At 44.4% G+C, this 22,014-nt stretch overlaps 1 protein-coding gene across 2 annotated transcripts; it reads left to right on the top strand.

The window, feature by feature from the left end:
- The first annotated feature begins 1,062 nt into the window (after positions 1 to 1,062).
- On the top strand, positions 1,063 to 21,536 carry LOC308676688 (RUS family member 1-like). 2 transcript variants are annotated; one of them, XM_081342678.1, is made up of 15 exons: positions 1,063 to 1,190; positions 8,620 to 8,782; positions 10,174 to 10,251; positions 10,704 to 10,818; positions 11,815 to 11,860; positions 12,850 to 12,882; positions 13,059 to 13,164; positions 13,713 to 13,814; positions 13,926 to 13,996; positions 14,499 to 14,683; positions 15,243 to 15,300; positions 15,588 to 15,658; positions 17,598 to 17,756; positions 19,620 to 19,697; positions 21,226 to 21,535. In XM_081342678.1, the coding sequence occupies exons 2-15, from the start codon at positions 8,633 to 8,635 to the stop codon at positions 21,318 to 21,320; spliced, it is 1,347 nt and encodes a 448-aa protein (XP_081198804.1). In that variant the 5' UTR covers positions 1,063 to 1,190; positions 8,620 to 8,632; the 3' UTR covers positions 21,321 to 21,535. The 2 variants fall into 2 exon arrangements, with proteins under 2 accessions (XP_081198804.1, XP_081198803.1); XM_081342677.1 differs by lacking the exon at positions 1,063 to 1,190 and adding an exon at positions 1,239 to 1,536 and having other exon boundaries at positions 21,226 to 21,536.
- The last annotated feature ends 478 nt before the right edge of the window (positions 21,537 to 22,014 follow it).

The following is a 22,014-nucleotide window of genomic DNA, read 5'->3' as shown; positions in this document are numbered from 1 at the left end:
GTCGTTTATTGCTGAAAGATCATAATAAGCAATAAAAAGTAACTGTTTAAAGTATATCTACCTAATCTAAGCTTTCGCTGGTCCTCTGCCAGTGTCATCAGAGAAAAAACATTGAAGGTTTGAAAAACTGTTGGTAAGCCTGTTTGGTTCCGCGCTCGGCCGTGTGATGGACCTTGCTCTAGCCCAGGGGTAGGCAACCTATGCTGACTGAGGAATTCTGGGAGTTGAAGTCCATGAGTCATAAAAGAGCCGAGGTTGCCTACCCCTGCTCTAGCCAATTGCGATTGTTCTGACTGTCTCACATCGCTTCCCTTGCAATCCGGTCTTACTGTCCCCTTATTATGATCTTTCAGCAATAAACGACTGTTTTATCCATCCCGGTGTTCGAAGATTTTATACTTTAAATATATATATATCAGAAAAATCAGAAAAAGGTGCCTGAATACCAGGATCAACAACTTTTTCTAATGAGCATATAGTTTCTAGCTCATTTTTGTAGTACTTCAATTTCGGTTTGCTCCACTGTTCACTTAACTGATGTTTATTAGATTTTTTTTTATATATTAGGCTTATTTCATCTGGGAATTTCTGAGATCCTCAAAGGCACTCAAATATTTTAAATGCGAAGCGGCAATATTTTTCTTTGCTGTAAGTGTCTATTAGGGATGTTTCATGCATTCACTTTAACAGGTTTTTTTTTCTTCCTTTACTCTCAATCTTGATCCGTCAAACACATCTGTAGCTATGAAAAAATTTTTTATAGAGAAATGTGAAGTTGTAATTGGAAGTTTTTCAACTAAACCAAACTTAGACCTAAACCTAAATAAGGGGTCTTCAAACTTGGCCCTTTTATGACTTGTGGACTTCAACTCCCAGAATTCCTAAACCTAAACTAAACGGATGGGCAGACGACTACATTTCCCAGAGATCTCTAAAAGAAGAAGGCGCGACAATGAAATGAAGCCGGGTTTGCAATTTGGCCGTTTTCTTTGGTTCCCCCTGCTGGACGAAAGCAGCGTTTACAGTCGCTGCCCGCTGGAGACGCTTTTGCGGATACATTTCTGCCTTAAAGACGTGGCTAAATGTCTCCTTAGGGAAAGGGAACCGGGCGGTTTGGCTATAAAGCTGGGTTCCCAACGCCAATCCAGGCAGGAAAGACGCGGACTGTCGTCATCATCCTTTCTGCAAAGGTCTTTCGCTTCTTGTCTTTCACGATTCTTTGGGAAACCGACATTTAACGTGCAAAGCTTTCACGGGCTTAGGGGGTGGAGGAAGCTGTTGCAAGCAGTATATTTGAACGCATTTTACTGTGCGCTTCTTTACATTTATTGAAGTCAGTGGGTCTCATGATTAGATAAATAGATTTAGAATGGCTGGATGAAACCTTTAGAGACACGTCCTTAAAATGTTTTTACTTAAATGGAGTTCTAAAGATCGCAATAGCGCTTAGATTTATATACGGCTTGATGGTGCTTTGCAGCCCTCTCTAAGCAGTTTACAGAGTCAGTATATGGGACATCTTTCCACCACATTCGGGTGGGTAGTTAAAGCCTGAGTTTTCACAAAAGCGTGCTTGTTGACAGAGGATGCGTGTGTGTTGAAAAAACAGATGCTGGAAACGCCTGATTGTGTTGAGTGGGACATAATCTTATGCAGAATTGACTTGGGAGGCCGGTGTGTGGTGTAGTTGGTTCATATGGTGTGGTAGGATGGAGGGTTTGTTGTCACTGTGTGTTGGGGGGGGGAGAGAGCACGGGGGGGGGGCTCAGCTAATCTCAATGTACACATGTTGTACTTTGACAATAAAGGTTTATTAATTGTTGCATTGGCCCTTTGTTTGTGCACTACCTGTAGACTAAGTGATCTTTTAGGGGTGTGTTGGAATAACCATGATCTCTGTTCCTATACATGTAGCTGGCTAGTACTTTTCTGGCTAGTACTTTTCTACCATGGAAAGTCTTCAGTGAACCATATGCAAGGAAGTAAGCCATAAACCCAGAGAGGCCATTTGGCTACAGCCAGATAAGGTCAGTGAACCATGTGCAAGGAAGTAAGCCATAAACCCAGAAAACAAAGGAACCTAGGAGAGGCCATTTGGCTGCAGCCAGATAGGGGCATGGTCACAGTATTCCTCCACACCATTGGCTATTCAATTTAAGGTAAATTCTGACGTCTCCTGCAAATGATTGGTCATTACTGTATTTGAATCTACCTCTAACACCTATGTCCCTTTAGGATAGTTTAGAAGAACACATGTGTAACCATGATTGGTCTATTTGAATAACAATAAAATGTGATTGGTTGCTTTTGCTATAAATAAACAAGGTCCACTGCTCCTCGTGGTTGAGTGTCCAGCATCCAGGGTGCATCCCAGGAGCAGCGGGGCCCTTTCCCCGAGAGATCTCTGTGTCTTTCTTTCATGGGCGCTAACCCTGGGCAGGAGCAGCCTCTGCCCAGCATCAGCAGCAGCATCCCAGCAACAGCAGCTTCCCTGCATCCCTGCAAATGGTGACCCCGACGTGATTCTGTGGAATACGTCTTCAGCCATCCATACTCATTCGCCCGACGGTGGCCGCGACTCATCCTCGTCCGTTGCTAGACGCAGGAATTTTCGTGAGTATGGGTGGAAAATTCTCTCAACAGCAGACAGCGTATCTGCAGGAGTTGAGGGAATTAATTGATAATGGCAGGAAATTGGCTGCTTTTAAAACAGGCAATGTGTGGGAACAATGCCCAAAATATCGTGAAAAGGGATCACTCAAATTGGCTACATGGACCAAATTAAAAAATTTAAACTTGTGGAGCATCATAATGGAATGTTTAACTCTCCACTACGCATGTTTTAACCAGATAGGAGGGGCGGGCGAAACATTGGCCTTCTCCGTGCCGCCCCCACCCTATGAAAAATCAGAGAAACTTCCTCCTATTGCTGTGCCTCCGGAGAATCTTCCTCCTACCTCTTCTCTTTGCCCTGCTGTGCCTGTCTCTCCCTCTGACAAAGAGGAAAAAGCCTCTGAGCTTGTTGCCATTACCATTTCTAAACCTCCTCCCTTCCCCCCTCCTCCTTCTTCAAATCTCCCTCCTCCACCTCCCAGCCCCACTCAAGGGGCACCTTTTGTTCACTCTATGCTTGCAGCTCATGCCTCCGAGATATTAGATCCAGAGGATTTAGAAGCTTGTGCTGCCTATCCTGTCACTTTTGTACAACCTGTTTATACTCCTCTGACTCCAAATTATCGCGTGCTGTTTGGCCACGCCTCTTCTGGTTCCCAGCAGGGAATCTAGAGGGGGGGGCAGTCAGCCAGCCCGACAACAAAGGCTGACATTTCTTTTCCTCTTAATGCTTCTAACCCCTCTGAACTTTTCACTGATTCTCTTTTTCATTAAGCCTTTTCAGTTTCTCCGGCTCCCCCTCCTTATGAGGAACCTCAGCTGCGGCTGAGCCCCTCAGGCCCAGCCAGAATCTGTTAAGAAAATACAAGGCAAATAGACAATGAATATGCCCGATATGAACTCCTGTTAAAATTGGCTTATGTGGGGCTTGAAAGAGCCTCTTGGGGCGAGCTGTTCTCAGTAAAGTCCAGGGGCGCGCCTGTTGATTTCAACTGCCTGGACCTGTCTGAGATCTAGCTTCCCATAACAGGCTCCGAGCCAAGCTAAATTGAATAGGAAAGTAGTTGCTGTTGTAAACCTAAAGAAAAGAAAAATCAAAGAAATAAAATCAAGTTTTTCTTCTATCTTTTTTTTTATCTAGCTCTTTGGATTATTGTTTTGGCCTAAAACCCCAAATTGATATGTGTGTTTTGTTCTGTTGTTTTATATGTGTGTTTTGTTCTGTTTTAAATAAATGTTGTTTTAATAGTATCTGTGTATATATGTCTGTCTGTGTTGTTCTGTGTTATTTCCAAGACTTGGAAGAGGGTCAAAATCCTCTCTGATAACACCAAACAAAAAGGCCTTATTTAACAATGAATGGTTTGTCTGGAGAAAGTATGAAATGAAATTTTTGTATGTGAATTTGTTTATGCAAGCAGTCAGAATGGAAGTGAATGAGTTAATTTGCTGATATGTAAATGTGAGTGTGTTAGCCCTCAAAACTGCAGATTTTATTGTTGTAAAAGCCATGGATGATGTGTGAGAGAAAATGCATGTAAGGAGAGCAAACTATTTTTTTAGTGGTGAGATTTTTGTAAAGTTTCTTTTACCCCCCCCCCAACCCCGCCCTGTTACTTTAAGAGTGAGAAAGGGAGAGACAGCCAGAAGAGGGGGGGGTGGCTGGTCCTTTTAACCATTTTTTTTTCTCTGCTTAGAATTCCAGTCTGAGAAAGGGGGGTGGATGTGAAACTTGATGCCCACTCTTGCAGTTTCAGCTTGCAATTTTTTTTTACTCGTAAGAGGAGAGATTAATTGTTGGACAAGTTTTTGAAAATTTTTGAGTTTTTAGTTAAACATCACCCAATAGTAATTACTCTGATCTTTTTGTGGAGTTGTTTTTTGTTTTTGTTTTTTTTTTTGTTTTTGATGTTTTTGTGTCTGTGTGCAGGACACATTGATAGAAGGTGATATCTGGGAGAATTTCCCTCCCTTAATCAGCACTAGCCTAAACAATTTTGCAGATCAGGCTGCCTCCGGACCCTCGGCCTGTTCCTTGCAACCCCTCACCCCCTGGGAAAGTCATTCATATTTCCATCAAAATTCCAAAGCTTTGCAGAAGCAGTTTGGCATCACCGCTGCAGAAGCAATTGCAATTCGCCAGCAGTGCCCTACATGCAGCAAACAAGCAACTGCAATCCCTATGGGTGTTAATCCAAGGGGATTGGAGCCTTGCCAAATTTGGCAAATGGATGTCACACAATATGCACCATTTGCCCCATGGAAGTATTTGCATGTTTCAATTGACACCTTCTCAGGATTCATCATGGCCACCCCCCAAAGGGGTGAAGCCACTAAACATGTAATTAATCATTGTATTCGGACCTTTGCAGTGCTGGGATGTCCAAAAGAACTCAAAACAGACAATGGCCCTGCCTACAGCAGTCAAGCCATGGCAGAATTTTGTCATCATTGGCAAATAACACACAAATTTGGAATTCCATATAATAGCCAAGGCCAAGCCTTGGTGGAAAGGGCTAACCAAACCTTGAAACATGCATTAGATCGTTATAAAAATCAGAACGGGGGAAAACGAAGCCCCAACCTCCCAGCATTGCAAGAAACTCTTAACCTTTGCCTCTACACTCTGAACTTTTCAAACTTGACTGGCCATCCCTTAACCACAGCCGCAGAGCGGCATTTTTCATCTCTAGTTGCAGATCAGCCTAAACCCAAAGTGTGGTATCGCCAACTTCCAGAGCTAACTTGGAAAGGCCCTGCAGACCTTCTCACTTGGGGAAGAGGCTACGCAGCTGTTCAACTGCCAGACAAAGTGCTGTGGATCCCAGGTCGCCACGTTCGTCCATATCATGCCTCCACAAACACAACTGCAGGACCCATTAAAGATGACAGCATGGTTTGTGACTTTTTTCAGCTTTGTTCTCACACCACTGACTGATGCCACTAAAACACAATTCCATCTGAAAACCTACCCCAGACGTCAACTCCACTTCACCAGCTATCCCATCCCGTTCTTTACAATGACTCACACCTTTGACATTGCTTCCAGTCAAAAATGACTCTTTTCACACTGTTTTTGCCCCATCGCATGGACCCAGAAGGAACAACCTGTTGTTAACAACGAGTCTACCATCATCATCTATGTGAACTCTGTAGCTCATGTTCCTGTCCAAACTTGAAATGGTTTCAACTTTCAGGAATTATTTGGCTCCTGGTTTCCCAAACTACCTGGTTTACAAGCTATTGTAGCTTTTATTGGTATGATTGTATTAGGATGTATCATTTTACCTTGTGTCTTGCCTATCTTTATCAAAGTATTACTAACAGTATCCTATCAAAAGTATTACTAACAGTATCCTATCTTTATCAAAAGTATTACTAACACTATTTCTTTGATAGCTGAACAGAGAGCTGTTAAACAAATTAATTCTTTATGGTACAGTAAGTATCAATCCCTTCCCCAGGAGGATTCAGAAGAGCCTAATGCTCAATTTGAACTAGAGACTCCTTTGTCTCCTAAAAGAGGAAAATAAAAATGCCTTTTGGGCTCGCTTGCCTCTTGACTCTCCCGAAGGTGCGTCTCTAAAGAACCCATCCCTCCTCAACTTTGAGGCGGAACATACAGATTCTGCATTTAAAACAAAAACGGAGGAGATGTTGGAATAACCATGATCTCTGTTCCTATACATGTAGCTGGCTAGTACTTTTCTGGCTAGTACTTTTCTACCATGGAAAGTCTTCAGTGAACCATATGCAAGGAAGTAAGCCATAAACCCAGAGAGGCCATTTGGCTACAGCCAGATAAGGTCAGTGAACCATGTGCAAGGAAGTAAGCCATAAACCCAGAAAACAAAGGAACCTAGGAGAGGCCATTTGGCTGCAGCCAGATAGGGGCATGGTCACAGTATTCCTCCACACCATTGGCTATTCAATTTAAGGTAAATTCTGACGTCTCCTGCAAATGATTGGTCATTACTGTATTTGAATCTACCTCTAACACCTATGTCCCTTTAGGATAGTTTAGAAGAACACATGTGTAACCATGATTGGTCTATTTGAATAACAATAAAATGTGATTGGTTGCTTTTGCTATAAATAAACAAGGTCCACTGCTCCTCGTGGTTGAGTGTCCAGCATCCAGGGTGCATCCCAGGAGCAGCGGGGCCCTTTCCCCGAGAGATCTCTGTGTCTTTCTTTCATGGGCGCTAACCCTGGGCAGGAGCAGCCTCTGCCCAGCATCAGCAGCAGCATCCCAGCAACAGCAGCTTCCCTGCATCCCTGCAGGGGTGGCTAAAGTACAACTTCTAGCAGTTCTCTGATAATATGACCAACGGTGAACACAACACAAGCACATGCTGTTCAGGAGAAACTTCCTGACAGTTAGAACTATTAACCAGTGGAACAACCTGCCTCCAGAAGCGGTGAATGCTCCAATACTGGAAATATTTAAGAAGAGACTGGACAGCCATTTGTCCATTTGTTTCCTGCCTGAGCAGGGGGTTGGGCTAGATGACCTTCAAGGTCCCTTCCAACATTATTATTATTATTATTATTATTATTATTATTATTATTATTATTATTATTATTATTATTATTATTATTATTATTATTATTATTATTATTATTATTATTATTACTTCAGCAACTTTAAAATATTCTCCAGCCAGGCTAGGGATTTCTGGGAATTGAAGTCCATACATCTTAAGATTGCTGAGATTTAGAAACACTGTTCTACTTATTTTCTCACTTCTCCTTCCCTGTTGTAAAAAATGGGTGCAGCCAGGAGCATACCATTTCTACCATTAAATAGGTAGAAAACTATCCAATTAAAGGCTTTTGGGTGGATTGACCACAAGCAGCAAATTTTTAACTTTTATTTATTTATTTGATTTATATGGCCACTCATCTCTGACTCTATATGCCTAACCAATATTAAAAAGTAAATAAAAACAAATATATAGACACGCGCACACTATATATGTGGGTATGTAGATATGTTTATGTACGAGGGCAATTAGGCAATAAACCTCCATTTGAGCATGTCCAAGAAATAGGCGAGGTAGCGACGCCTGTCCTATGGCGCCGTGCGCAATAGTTCAGCAGGCAGTGAGGAGTGGAAGGAGAAGCTTGTGTTGCAGTTGACTCGTCCTCTGGAGATCAATGGAAGATGAACTCTGCCATAGAAAATCCTGCCCAATGTGAAGTGCATGCAGTAATACGATTCCGTGTGTGCGAAAAAACTTTCGGCAGCTGCGATTCATCGGGAACTGTGCAATGTTTACGGTCCAAACGTGATGAGTGAAGGTGTCGTACGTCAGTGATGTCGCATGTTTAAAGATGGACGAACTGACATGCACGATGAGGCAAGGAGTGGCCGCCCATCTCTAGTCAGCGCTGAACTCGTGCAGGAAGTTGACAAAAAGGTCGGTGAAGTCGGTCAGTTCTCGATATCTGCTCGCCCGCACACCGCTAGATGCACCCAAGAACCTTTGAAGCAGTTCCTTTGGGATGTTTTTGATCACACACACACCCCTCCATAGCTCAGATTTGGCGCTGACCAACTACCCCCTCTTCAGGCACACCAAACAGTGGCTTGCGTCGCACTGCTTTGACAATGACAATGCACTTCAGGATGCTGTTACAGGGTGGCTTCATTCCCAGGCGGGAGATTTTTTTTTTTGTAGAAGGAATTTCAAACCTCTTAAGATGTTATGATAAAGTGCTTCAATTTGAATGGCAATTATGTTGAAAAGTAATGTAATGTAGTTTTCTAGCGTGTATAATAAAAGTTCTGTATCTGCGAGTGTCTGCAATTGATAACCAAACAGAGGTTTATTTCCGAATTGCCCTCGTATATTTATGCAAACTTTCCGGATTGCTTGAGTGATTGCTTGCCTGTCTTGGAGCGGATCTTGAAAACTATTGTCTTGCATGATCTAGTTAGGCAAAGATCACTTTTTTTTTGAGCTACAGTGGCACTTGATTAAGGCTGCATATCTTTAAAAGTTCAGGCACAATCATGACTGACTTGGAGATTCAGACACTTTGCACGGAAAGTTATGGCTCTCGATTTGCTCGGCGTTACCAGGCCTTGCCGAATGGAAAGCTAAGCTCTGTGACAGACATCCCTAAAGACTGGCACCTTAATTCATTTCATCATATCTTCATGGTGAGTAAACTGTTCTGGTTTTAAAAAGGTTTAGATCAGAGTTTCCCAACCTTGGCAGCTTTTAAGACACATGGACTTCAATTTCCATGCTGGCTGGGGAATTCTGGGAGTTGAAGTCCACACGTCTTTAAAGTTGCCGAGGTTTGGAAACCTTGGTTTAGAGCAGGGGTCTTCAGACTTGGCCCTTTTGTGACTTGTGGACTTCAACTCCCAGAATTCCTCAGCCAGGCATGCTGGCTGAGGAATTCTGAGAGTTGAAGTCCACAAGTCATAAAAGGGCCAAGTTTGAAGACCCCCTTTTTTAGAGCTTAGGGAGCTACTTGACCGTGAGGGATGCACAAATGATGATTAAAAATAGATTCAGTAGATCTGATTCTCCCCAGCCATACTTCTAATAATTTTCTCACGGCCCTCCAAAGAATCTTACAATTTGACAACTTTTTTAAGAGGTCTGTGAGTGAAAGGCAAGTCATTGCTTTCAGAAGTGAGGTGGCCAGAAAGGCCCAACAGAGGCTTCACTTTCTCAGGGTCTTGCGGAAGGGTAGAACAACGGCTTATGACCCTCTTTTACCAGTCTACTATAGAGAGCGTCCTCTCGTATGGTATTGTGGTTTGGTATGCTGGTCTGACAGCCGCGGATAGGAAAGCATTACAGAGGGTGGTGAGCACAGCACAAGACATTGTGGGCTGTCCGCTGACACCACTGGATGACCTCGCCAGGGCTCGTTGCCTTGGAAGAGTGAGGAAGATTCTCAGGGATGACTCACACCCTGGACCGTATCTCTTTACTCTCCTACCATCGGGTAGGAGATATAGGAGTATAGCCAGCCGTACCAACAGGCTGAAAAACAGCTTTTATCCGTGGGCTGTTAGGCTTTTGAACGGGAAATAACTTTATGTATGATTGACTTGCGAGGCCGGTGTGTTGTGCAATTAGTTCACATGGTGTAACAAGACGGTGGGTTTGTTGTCACTGTGAGTTGTGGTGGTGGGGGCACGAAGGGAGGCTCAGCCAATCTCAATGTATACATGGTTGCACTTTGACAATAAAGGTTCATTCATTCATTCAAGTCCCAAGTTCTCAGGCTGCACAACTGTGAGTCAAATAATTATTTTACAATCTTGATGACTATGGCCAGGGGTCCTCCCCATCTAAAAAAATGGGTGCTGGTGAGTTGAGACACCCTTTCCTCTTGGACTTGCGTGGGCTGTAGGATTTGTGAGGGCCCTTGCTGGGCCAATGGCAGGTGAGCTAGAGAGCACCAAGTACAAGAAATTAATCAGTAAAGCGCTTCATTGGGGAGGAGAATGCAAGCAGATGGGCAACAATGAGAGGGGATCCATGGGTGGCTCCGAAGGAAGAAGGTGCTCACCCATTCTCTTTCCTGCAGTCCATCTTCCTGCCCCAAGGTTATCCTGAGAGTGTTAGCACGGACTACCTTGCCTACCAGTTCTGGGACACCATCCAGGTGAGAGAGAGGGATCCTTGAAGCTCAAACCTTCCTTGTCTTCTCATGCAGAAAGGCTGCTTCTCTGGTCTTGGGATCTGTAGAAGAGCCACTTTTTGAACAGGGGGCTTGTTTTGATGGGATCTTTGGGGGCGTGGGTTTGGGGGGGTGTCTGTGAGCTAAGAGGAGCCCCGGGTGACGAAGGCAGAACGCGAAGCGACGGATGGAAACTAACTAAGGAGAAATTTCCTGACTGGGAGGACAATTAATCAGTGGAGCGGCTTGCCTTCAGAAGTTGTGGGTGTTCCATCTTTAGACATTTTTTTTAAAAAAGAGATGGGACAACCACTGGTCTGAAGAGCAGGGAGTCTGTTATTCTGTTATTCTGGTGATGAACTGGGCCCAGAAGTCTCCTTATCCTGTTCCAACTGTTACCCTTTCTCTTTTCCTCTGCATCCCCCATCAACCTGCAGGCCTTTGCAAGCAGCATCACAGGGACACTGGCCACCCAGGCAGTGCTGAAGGGGGTGGGGGTCGGGGATGAGACCTCCACCGTCGCAGCTGCCGCCGTCACGTGGATTCTGAAAGGTAGGCCTTGCTTGAATTTCTCTTGGTCTTCTCTTTTCATGGTGGAGGGCCTTTGTCCACCAGCTTCCTCGCTTGTATTCTGGTGCTGCTTCTGTTGACAAGTCCTATTTCTTGTGCCACCAGACACACCCCCACCCCCCACCCACCCCGGCCCGGCCCGGAGAGCTTCACCTCTTTGTCCCTCTTAATCCTCACCCAAAGTCATGGGCTCCCAAGGCTGAAGTTTAATAACTCTTCCTTCCAGCTTCCTTGAATCTAAACTCAACCCAAAATTAGTGTAATGGCTTCTCCAACATTCATCGTGGTTTGTTTTAATTCTTGTGTGATTTCATTACGAGGCAGCGCAACTTGTGAATTCAGCTTAAGTTCAGTGAAGATGTTTGATGTCGTAAATAGTTCATCCTTCACAAATGTTAAATCCAGAAGTCGGTCATTGCATAATTTGCCTGTCGACAACAAATGATTAGATTTATCTGCCACCCATCTCCCTTTTGAAGCAACTCTGGGGTTATTGTGCCATTTACGTGATGATTATTTTATTATTTTATTGATTAAATTGATTTCTACTGCTATATTCTCGTAGATGTAAGTCTGGATCCATGATACTTTATGCAAAGCACATAAAGTACTGTGAACATTTGGCCTCTTGCATGCAAAAGTTGCATCTGTGTCTATTTATAAATATGCTGGGTATGGTGGCTGATTAGATCTCAATTCCTTCAAATAATTGTTCCTTAAGTTCGAGGAAGCCTAACGGTTGGCTGTGGTATATAAACAATTAAGCTGCTTGCATGGAATCTGTGTTTTAGTTGGGCCTGGAGTCCCTGAAGCCACCTTGGTCCCAGTTTCAGGTCATCCTGTGTTTAAGCTCCTCCCACTTTCTTCTCCTCTAGATCTAGTAGGCCTGGTCTCAAAAATCTCTCCTCGTGTTACTTTTGCATTTTCATACTCTGCCCTGTGTTGCCATGCCAACCATTCATCTCTCTTCTGTGACAGATGGCACAGGAATGTTGGGCCGAATCGCTTTCGCTTGGAGCAAGGGGTGAGTCCTTCTCTCCTCATCTTGGATGGGGCTATCTGTATTTCATTTATTGCTCACTTTCCCCCCTCACCCCCCCCCAAAAAAAATAAAATAAAATAAATCAAACTGGCATCTATGATTCAAGCATCTTCCCTTTGTGACACCTTCACCCACATCCTGGGAGGGGGGCTGAGACCTAGTGATGGGTCTAAATCAATCCAGGAAATTTGCTGGATGATGATGATGATGATGGAAACTAGTCAAGGAGAGAAGCAACCAAGAACTAAGGAGAAATTTCCTGACAGTCAGAACAATTAATCAGTGGAACAACCTGCCTCCAGAAGTTGTGCATGCTCCAACACTGGAGGCTTTCAAGAAGAGATTGAACAGCCATTTGTCTGAAATGGCATAGGGTTTCCTGCCTGAGCAGGGGGTTTGGACTAGATGACCTCCAAGGTCCCTTCCAACTTGATGATGATGATGATGATACTAATAATACTACTACTAACAATACTACTACTACTACTAATAAAAATAATAATAAAAATAATAAAACTTTGCAAAATACATCAAGAAATTGCAGCTTCCTGCAATAACTCCAGCAAAGCTACAAAAAACTGCACTACTCGGAACATCTTACATTTTAAGGAGATACCTGGTTGATACCTAGGATGCTGGCAGCAACCCGTGTCAACCATTAGTGCCAGTCAGTTTGAGTGTTCAGTTGACTGAGGTTCATGCTTAATGAATAAAAATTTAATAATAATAATAATAATAATAATAATAATAATAATAATAATAATAATAATAATAATAATAATAATAATAATAATAATAATAGACTTGGGAACTTGGCGGTTTTCTAGTCCAACCCCCTGCTCAGGCAGGAAACCCTATACCCAGGATAAGTGGGGATGTGAATCTGAAGCATTCCTGTGATGTTCGATCACACCTAAACTTGATTTTTAAACCCTGTTACTTTTTTGCTTGTTTTCTCTTGTCTTTTCCAGGAGCAAACTGGATTGTGATGCTAAGCAATGGAGGTAAAGGGAGATAAGGCCTTTCCTTCAGTTTTGACTTCTAATTAATAGATCTCATGCCCAGTTTTAGGTACACATTCATACATGATCACAGCCAGGCATTGTACCCAAAAGGTACGCTTGGGGTGGGCTGGTTTATTTCGACTTTTGAGCGACTTTTTTTCAATACCACCATTTAGGCTCTTTGCTGATGTGCTCAACGACGTGGCCATCTTCATGGAGATCGTGGCGCCAGCTTTCCCAGCATGCTTCACGCTCATTGTCTGCACCAGTGGCTTTTTTAAGGTGAAAAGCAAGAGTGCAGAGAAGGGGAGATGGCCATACAGGTAGTCCTCAGCTTACGACCTCAATTGAGCCCCACTTTTATGTCGCTTAGCGAAACATCCATGAAGTGAGTTTTGCCTCGTTTTGTGACCTTTCTTGTCATAGTTGCTAAGTGAATCACCGCAGTTGTTAATTTAGTGGCATGGTTGTTAAGGGAATCTGGCTTCCTCGTTGACTTTGCTCGTCAGAAAGTCACATGACCCCAGGACACTGCACCCGTCATAAATACGAACCAGTTGCCAAGCATCCGAATTTTGATCACGTGACCAAGGGGAGGCTGCAGTGAATGTAAGTGTGAAAAACCATCACAAGTCACTTTTTTCACTGCTGCTGTAACTTTGAACAGTCACTGAATGAACTATTGTAAGTTGAGGACTACCTGTATTAAATTGGAGTAAAAGCAACAGACGGAGGTCTCTAGAATGGGGAGACTGAATCTAAAGGGCCGGTGGTGGAGAAGGTGACAGTTACAAGCACCTTTCTCTCCTGCTCTGTTCTCTTGGTGTCAGTGCATTGTGGGTGTGGCTGGAGGGGCCACCCGTGCGGCTCTCACCATGCACCAGGCCCGCCGGGACAACATGGCCGATGTATCAGCCAAAGATGGAAGCCAGGTGAGATGAGGGATCAAAGAAGCGACACCCAGCCCTTGACATGGCCAAGTGGAGATCACGAAGGACTTCTAGTCTGAACCAACTTTCTTCTAAATTTCTCCCATCCTGTAGGAGACACTAGTGAACCTAGCTGGCCTTCTCTTCAGTCTCTTCCTGATTCCTCTTGTGGTGGACAATCTCCCGTGAGTTATATGCTGTTTTTTTCATTCTCTCTCTTCTCTCTCTCCCTGTCTCTCCCTGTCTCTCCCTGTCTCTCTCTCTCTCTCTCTCTCTCTCTCTCTCTCTCTGTCTCCTGTCTCTGTTTCTCTCTTTCTTTCTGTCTGTCTGTCGGTCTGTCTCTCTGTCTCTGTCTGTCTGTCTCTCTTTCTCTCTCTTTCTCTCTGTCTCTCTGTCTCTGTTTGTCTGTCTTTCTCTCTGTCTCCTGTCTCTGTTTCTCTCTCTTTCTGTCTGTCTCTCTCTCTCTCTGTCTCTGTCTCTGTCTGTCTGTCTGTCTGTCTGTCTGTCTGTCTGTCTGTCTCTCTCTCTCTGTGTGTGTGTGTGTGTGTGTAGGCCAGGCTGATTGTGAAGGAATACTATACAAAGAATAAAGGAATGGAATGGTGAGGGAAGGAGGGAACGGGGAGAGATGGGAAAAATAAAATTAGGGATGGGAAATCTTCTCAATTCTCCTTCTCTTTCCTTCAGCCTCACCTATGCCTTCTATGCTCTCTTCACCGTCCTCCATCTCTACGCCAACTACCAAGCAGTGCGGGCAGTTTGCATGGAGACCCTTAACCGTGCCCGGCTCCATCTGGTCTTGCAGCATTACTTGAAGTGGGAAGAAGTTCCTGGCCCTGCTGCTATCAACCCTCAGGAACCCCTTCTGCTAGGTATCTGAGGTCTCGTGATCCCAGGCACCTTATAGTATCATGTCCAATGTTTGTGTTGGTAATAGAGTAGCCCTTAGTGAAGGGATGGCTTTAAAAATGGTGTGTCAGGCATGGGACTGTGTTCCAGTTCTTCTCCTAGGAGTGCCAAGAGTTTGTCTGAGGTTTACTTCGATCTGATTTTGGTAAGAAATAGCTTTGTTCAAGTTCTCATTTGCCAATAAGCCGGTCTACCACTCCGGATGAGGATCGTGGGTGGGGATTTGCCAACTCATGGAATACACAGGGTAGACTCACCAGATCTGAGCTGCAAGAATCACTAGATGGCAGCAAAGCGTGAGGGTTTTTGTGCCGCCGTGCTACCATCTAGTGGTCACCAAATGTTTTGCAACCGTGATCTACTTTTTGATGGAAACCATGAAGGTTTTTTTGGGCACGGGTGAGTAGCTACTTTGGTAGTGATGGAGTTCATGCTTTACCACTTAGCCAAGACTTCCACCTCATGTTCAGTCAGCGTTCTTTGAATCAAGGGTTATGACTCATAATTTTTTTTTCAATGTAGGGTTTCGTCAGCAGCTCAGGATAACTCTTGGGACTCCTCTTCATACAGTGACCTCCAGGTGAGTTTCCTCCATTATTCTGAGAAAGCCGAATGCATGATTTAGCCTTTTTTGAGTTGAGTTTTATCCTTGATCTGAGCTGTGAACAAATACAGCAAATGGAGCCTATTTTACGGGAATTGAGAAATGCCAAGAAACATGGCTACTCTTAACTGGCGTTGAAAATGCAAACATTTTTCTCAGCGCTGAAAATATTCTTTGGGAGACTGAGAAGAGGGCCCTCCCAGCCTCAAAGCATCTTTCTTTAACTTTTCCTTATTTGTATGTTTTTCTCCAACCCCCATCAGGGTTGCTGACTTCCAGAAAGCTCTAGAAGGCAATGCTTCATATTACTTAATTTTCTTCAACCGACCAGCAGGTGGGTGTACGATCGTGTTGTAGGAAGATGTGAAGTTAACCGACCATAATTTCTTGTAGGACAAGGAATTTCTGGCATGGAGGATAGGTGTGGTGTGCTGGGCAGTCCTGAGCTGGGATAAGGGAGACCCGAGTTCAAGGCCCCACGGGACGTTTGCTTTACTTTGGACCAATCATCGTTTCTCAGTCCAACCAACCTCATGGAGTCCTTGGGTGGAGATCTTTGAGTTCATCCTGGGCTTCCAGAAGAGATACATGTTATAGTTAGTAATACAGGTAGTCCTTGACTTACGACCACAATTGAGCCCCAAATTGTGGTCGTTAAGCAAGACAGTTGTGAGTTTTGCCCCGTTTTATGACTTTTCCTGCCACAGTTATTAAGTGAATCACTAGAGTTATTAAGTTAGCAACTCAGTTGTTAAGCGGATCCGGCTCCCCCATTGACTTTGCTTGTCAGAAGGTCTCAGTCCAACCAACCTCATGGAGTCCTTGGGTGGAGATCTTTGAGTTCATCCTGGGCTTCCAGAAGAGATACATGTTATAGTTAGTAATACAGGTAGTCCTTGACTTACGACCACAATTGAGCCCCAAATTGTGGTCGTTAAGCAAGACAGTTGTGAGTTTTGCCCCGTTTTATGACTTTTCCTGCCACAGTTATTAAGTGAATCACTAGAGTTATTAAGTTAGCAACTCAGTTGTTAAGCGGATCCGGCTCCCCCATTGACTTTGCTTGTCAGAAGGTCACAAAAGGTGATCACATGACCCTGGGACACTGCAACCATCATAAATACGAGCCAGTTGCCAGCCAAATTTTGATTAGGTGACCAGGGGATACTACAATGGTGTTAAATATGAAAAACGGTCATAACTCACTTTTGTCAGTGATGTTGTAGCTTTGAATGGTCACTAAACAAATGGTTGTAAGTCGAGGACTACATGTAATCTACAGACGTTCCTCAGGCACACTGGTTGGGAATTGAAGTCCCAACGCAAACGAAGAAAGATTATATACTCTTTGCATGCTTTCCTAATTTTTAATTGCCGATTTTGTATTGTTCTTATTCCTTGACACACAGATGAATTATGATTATATTTGGAGATTTGATCTTTGGGGTTGTTGGCCCCACAATTTATTTTGAGATATAAACTACAAGTAGTCCTTGACTTAGAACAGATCATTTAGATTTAGGACCGTTTTTTCACCCTAACAACAGTTGCAGCATTCCCATGATCACATGGTAAAAATTCAGATGCTTGGCAACTGACTCTTATTTATGACGGTTGCAGTGTCCTGGGGTCATGTGATCACTTCCTGCAACCTTCCGACAAGCAAAGTCAATGGGAAAGCCAGACTCAGTTAACAACTAAGTTATTTAACTTAACATCTGCAGTGACTCACTTAACAAGCCTGGCAAGGAAGGCCATAAAATGGGGCGAAACTCACTTTAACAACTATCTTGTTTGAGAATAGAAAGGTGACCGTAAGCAATAGCAATAGCACTTAGACTTATATACCACCTTCGCAGTGCTTTACAGCCCCCTCTAAGCGGTTCACAGAGTCAGCCTATTGCCCCCCAACAATCTGGGTCCTCATTTTACTGACCTCGGAAGGACGGAAGGCCGACTCGACCTTGAGCCTGGTGAGACTCGAACTGCCGGCAGCCGGCAGTCAGCAGAAGTAGCCTGCAGTACTGCATTGTAACCACTGCGCCACCAGGGCTGTAAATTGAGGACTTCCTGTATAGCGAGGAATATATAGGTTGTCTTTCAGAGCTCAACAGTGTTTTGACCTTTATTCAAGATGAGCTGTCCATTTCACTTTTCTTTTCTGGACTTTGATCCAGAATCATATTGATCTGGATCTGAAGTGTTCGCGAGAGGGAGCCCATCCAGAACCTTCCCATGCCTGCCTGTGCGTTGACTTCTCTCCTCGTCTGCAGGGCTGATCTCCATCCTGCTCCATCGGCAAGCAGACAGTGTGGATGTGATTAAAGCCTACACCCACGCCCTTCTTCTAGAGGCCTTACTCTGTGAAGATGTGGAAACCTGTGCCTTGGAAAGAGGGTCCCTCCTGAATTTGCAGCATCGATTATGTAAAGGTGATGACCCGGGGAGTGAATTTGGAGGAAGAACCGAATTGTGAACGGGGGAGTGTGTGTGTGTGTGTGTGTGGGGGGGAAATGCGTCATAACTTGGTGAGACTGGAAATTCACATCACGGGTTCTTTTCTGGCATGTCTCATTAGAAGGGACTGAGAAGGACATCTCTTGGTGGTCCCCATTGTCTGTGACGGTGGGCATCCCTTTTACTCCAGCACATTACAGGTAGTCCTCGACATACAACCGTAATGGAGCCTGGAGCTTTCCTCAGCGCTGTGCAGGCTGTGTTAGCAAAGCAGAACGGGACGCTTTGTCGCTCGGCCATTATGGTGCGATTCTCGGCCATTATGGTGTGATTCTGGAAGTAGCAGCCATGTTCCCAGCTATTCAAATTTCCTGCGGCTGCTGGGAGCGTGGTGGTCACTTCCTGAATCAAGCCACAGGCCCACACAATGAAGCCATCTATTCCAGCGCTGTCGAAAGCACCGGAGCTCTACAAAAGGTAAGTGAGGAGGAGGAGGAGGAGGAGGGTGTGAGGCCTGATGGGGTGGGAATCAGGCCTAAGGCCTGTGGGAACCCAGTGGGGAAGGCCTATGGGAACCTGGGGGTGGGGGGGAATGGGGGAAAACAGGCAGGGAAGCTACAGTGTTGGTTGTAAAGGTGAACAACTATAGTGGCCATTACTTGGGGATTGGCTCATAAGTAGCTTTTGAGGGGTTTATTCCACCACATTACAGATAGTCCTTGACATGCAACTGTAATGGAGCCTGGAGCTTTTTTTGGGGTGGTGGTAGTGTTCCGCTGTAACTATGATTGTTGCCTTAACAACAATCACCTGTGCATAGTGTGAGATGCACAGCATGGCCCACTGCAGTTGTATCCTCGTATTTCCCCACAGCCCTCTGCCAGTGAGATGTTTTCAGCTGCCTGCCTCAGATCTAATCAGTTGAGAAGAGGCTTGCAAATGACAGCCAAGGTGTTTGCACTGCCTTCCTCAGGTCAATTGTATTCCTTGCAACCGACACAACTGCTGTCCGGTAGGCCTTTTCGAGGCAGGTGGGGCCTATGGGAGACTGAAGGGATTGGGAGATGGAGGTGGCCATTTACCTCAGGCTACCCCAAAGGCTTTGGGGCAGGGAGAAGAGGGAGGTTGCTCCTCATAGAATGATGATACTTGTAGTGGTTGGTAAAGATAGTCCTTGACTTACAACCATTCCTTTAGGACTGTTTGAAGTTACAACGGCACTGAAAAGAGTGACTTACGACCGTTTTCCAGGCTTACAACCGTTGCAGCATCCCCACAGTCACATGATCAGGATTTGGATGCTTGGCAACTGGCTCGTATTTATGATGGTCGCATTGTCCTGGGGTCACCTTTGGTGACCTTCTAACAAGCAAAATCAACAGGGAAGCCAGATTCGTTTAACAACCGTGTTGCCGACTTAACAGCTGCAGGGATTCCCTTAACAAGTGTGGCAAGAAAGGTCATAAAATAGGGCAAAAGTCACTTAACTCTGCCGTCTTGCTTAGCGACAGAAATGTTGGGTTCAGTGGTGGCCATAGGTTGGGGACTGGCCTGTAAACGTCCTGCTTATGTTCTCATTCTCTCTCCTTCAGCGTTTGGAAAAAGTTGTACAGTTCCCGACAAGCCAACTTGGACCTTGTCTGTGAATTAATCTCCTTTGCATTTATACTTCCAGGGATTCAAGGAGAATAACTTTGCTTCTCTTCCATTTACAAAGGGTTTCTCCCTGCCCCCCCCAGCGTGCGATTTTTCTCCTTTTCTCTCCTTTGTGCCAAGCACAAATCTGCCGCGCAAGTTCTTCCTCATGTTTTTTTTCTCTTCCTTTTTCTGCTTTTCAGAATCCGGTCAAGAGGATCCCAGGCTAAATTCTGAAATGCATCAGTTCTTAGATAGGATATTTCCCAAATTCCTGGCAGGTGCGTGGTGGAAATTTAAATTTCATTTAAATCCTGGATTCAGCACCAAGCTAGCTCAAATCTCACTTTTCAAAAGCCTCTGCCCACGAAGTCAGTCTACACACCTTTAAATGCTTTTTTGATGTTCAGTTACACAGTTCAATTGTATAACTGTATATTTATTTATTTATTTATTTTATTTTAATTCCATTTATATCCCGCCCTTCTCCGAAGACTCAGGGTGGCTTACAAGCTTAGCAGTAGCCTTGGCATTTTATTGATGGCCAGGGACCACTCATGTTGGGGAGGGGAGAGGGCTGAGGGTCACAAGAGGATAGGGTCATGTTCATGTGGATGGAACCATGATCAATGGGAGTTTGAGGGGGTGTTTGCTCTTTAATTAGGATAATGCCTGTTTTGGTAGCTCTCGTGTGTTTTCCACATCAAAACAGTGGGAAATGATGCCATCAGCTTTTAGCAGGTGATCAGAGTAGCCTCCAGTAGCCACAAAGGTGTCGTACATGACCTCTGAGGTCACACTGCCACACTGACTAAAAGGGAAAGATTTAAATCAGTTTTTCTCAACCTTGGCCACTTGGAAGTTGTGTGGACTTCACCCCCCATAGTTCCTCAGCCATCACGGAATTCTGGGAGTTGAAGTCCACGCATCTTCAAGTAGCCAGGGTTGAGAGAAACTCATGAATGCAGCCCTAAAGAGCAACAAAAGATTCCAGAGTCCTTTGAAGATATGAAATCATCCTTGTTCAAAGCTTTTCCCAGCACCTCTGGGAGTGCTTCTGAGTGTCAGTCACAGCTTTGCCCAATTTTTTTTTAAAAAATTAAACCAGATATAGGAAGTCCTCACTTAACTCACCTTTTGTTCGGTGACTGACAGTGTGGAGCAAGGAGAGTTACGATGGGTCCTCAAAATTGCAGGCATCCTTGGGTTCACGTGAATGTCATTTGTGACCTTCACTGCTGGCTCCTGACAAAGTCAACGGAGAAGCTGGCAGAAGTCACAAGTCACAGTCTGACGTTGTACTTCACAACCTGTGGTGATCCGCTTAATGGCCACAGCCAGAAATGACAAACTCCCGTTGTCCCAAAAGTGCTTTTTCAGAAGGCAACTGGGCTTCGTTTTTTTTTCTTCAGGACCTTTTGCTTCTCATCCAAGGTCAGAGCTGAAGAAGCTTCTTGGATGAGAAACGAAACATCCTCAGAGCAAAACAAAGTCCAGTTGCCTTTTGAAAAAACACTTTTGGAACAGCCATGACCTGCATGACTGAGAATCTCCACAGACAATCTTGCATTGTAATTCGAAGGTAGTCACATGGTTTTTTTCAGTTAACAATCTAGTCACTTTGCGACCGAGTGGCAGATCCTGTCGCAATGGGTAAATGAGGACTGCTGCGGTTTTTGAATTTCTAATGCTCTTTACACTTGTACCTCTTGTACCTTGCCCAGAAAGATCGAAACCAAGGTTAGGGTGCAGCGTTTACAGATATACCCAATGCTTTCTGTTCACTTTGGGTTCCCTTCTGCTTCCAAGGACTGACATCCGCTGGGTGGGTAACCAGTCGGAACCTCCTGGGCTCCGAGGAATGGCGGATGGAATGGCTCAGCGCTGAGAAGAAAATGCTCTGATTCTGATTCTGGAAGAATTTTTATGCCAAGAACCTGATTTATTCAATCATAGAAAAGGTGGGGGCCCTGGTTTCCTTTTACGAAATCAACCGTAGATTTGGATTTGCCTTGCCTCAGTTTACCACTCCTTAACTGTAAAATAAAGATGAGGTACTGACAACATAAGATTTCATTTCTTTCCAATTATTTTTTTTAAAAAATGTGATGAGTGTTTACATATTTTCCTTTGGGGGGGTGTTAAAGCTAATATATATGTATATATATATATATATGCTTCTCCCACATGCTTCTCCCAGAAGAAGGAAGCTGAAGCCACAAGCCTGAGGATGACGGATGGGATATATATATGTTTTCTGAGGTTTTCGCGGGTGTTTGTATGTAGATCTTTGGTCATTCGGGTTTTTTCCCACGTAGAATTGAAGGTATAAGAGCAATGTTTCGACGAAATCTCATCCGTCATCCTCAGGCTGGTGGCTTCAGCTTCGTTCTTCTGGGAGAAGTGTGTGGTAGTGGCTGTTTGTTCCTCTTTTTTAAACTGCCAGAGGGGGTGTGTTCTGTGGGTGGAGGTGTGCTCTGATGGGGTGGGGGTTTTTATACACACACACACACACACACACACACACACACACCCCTTCATAGCATCACTGCAAGACTAGGAAATGTGTATTTAATTGTATAGGTAATCCTCATTTAG

This window comes from Vipera berus, assembly GCF_964194415.1.
Source record: "Vipera berus genome assembly, chromosome: W".
NCBI classification, from domain to species: domain Eukaryota; kingdom Metazoa; phylum Chordata; class Lepidosauria; order Squamata; family Viperidae; genus Vipera; species Vipera berus.
This window is presented reverse-complemented; position numbering and strand designations above follow the sequence as displayed.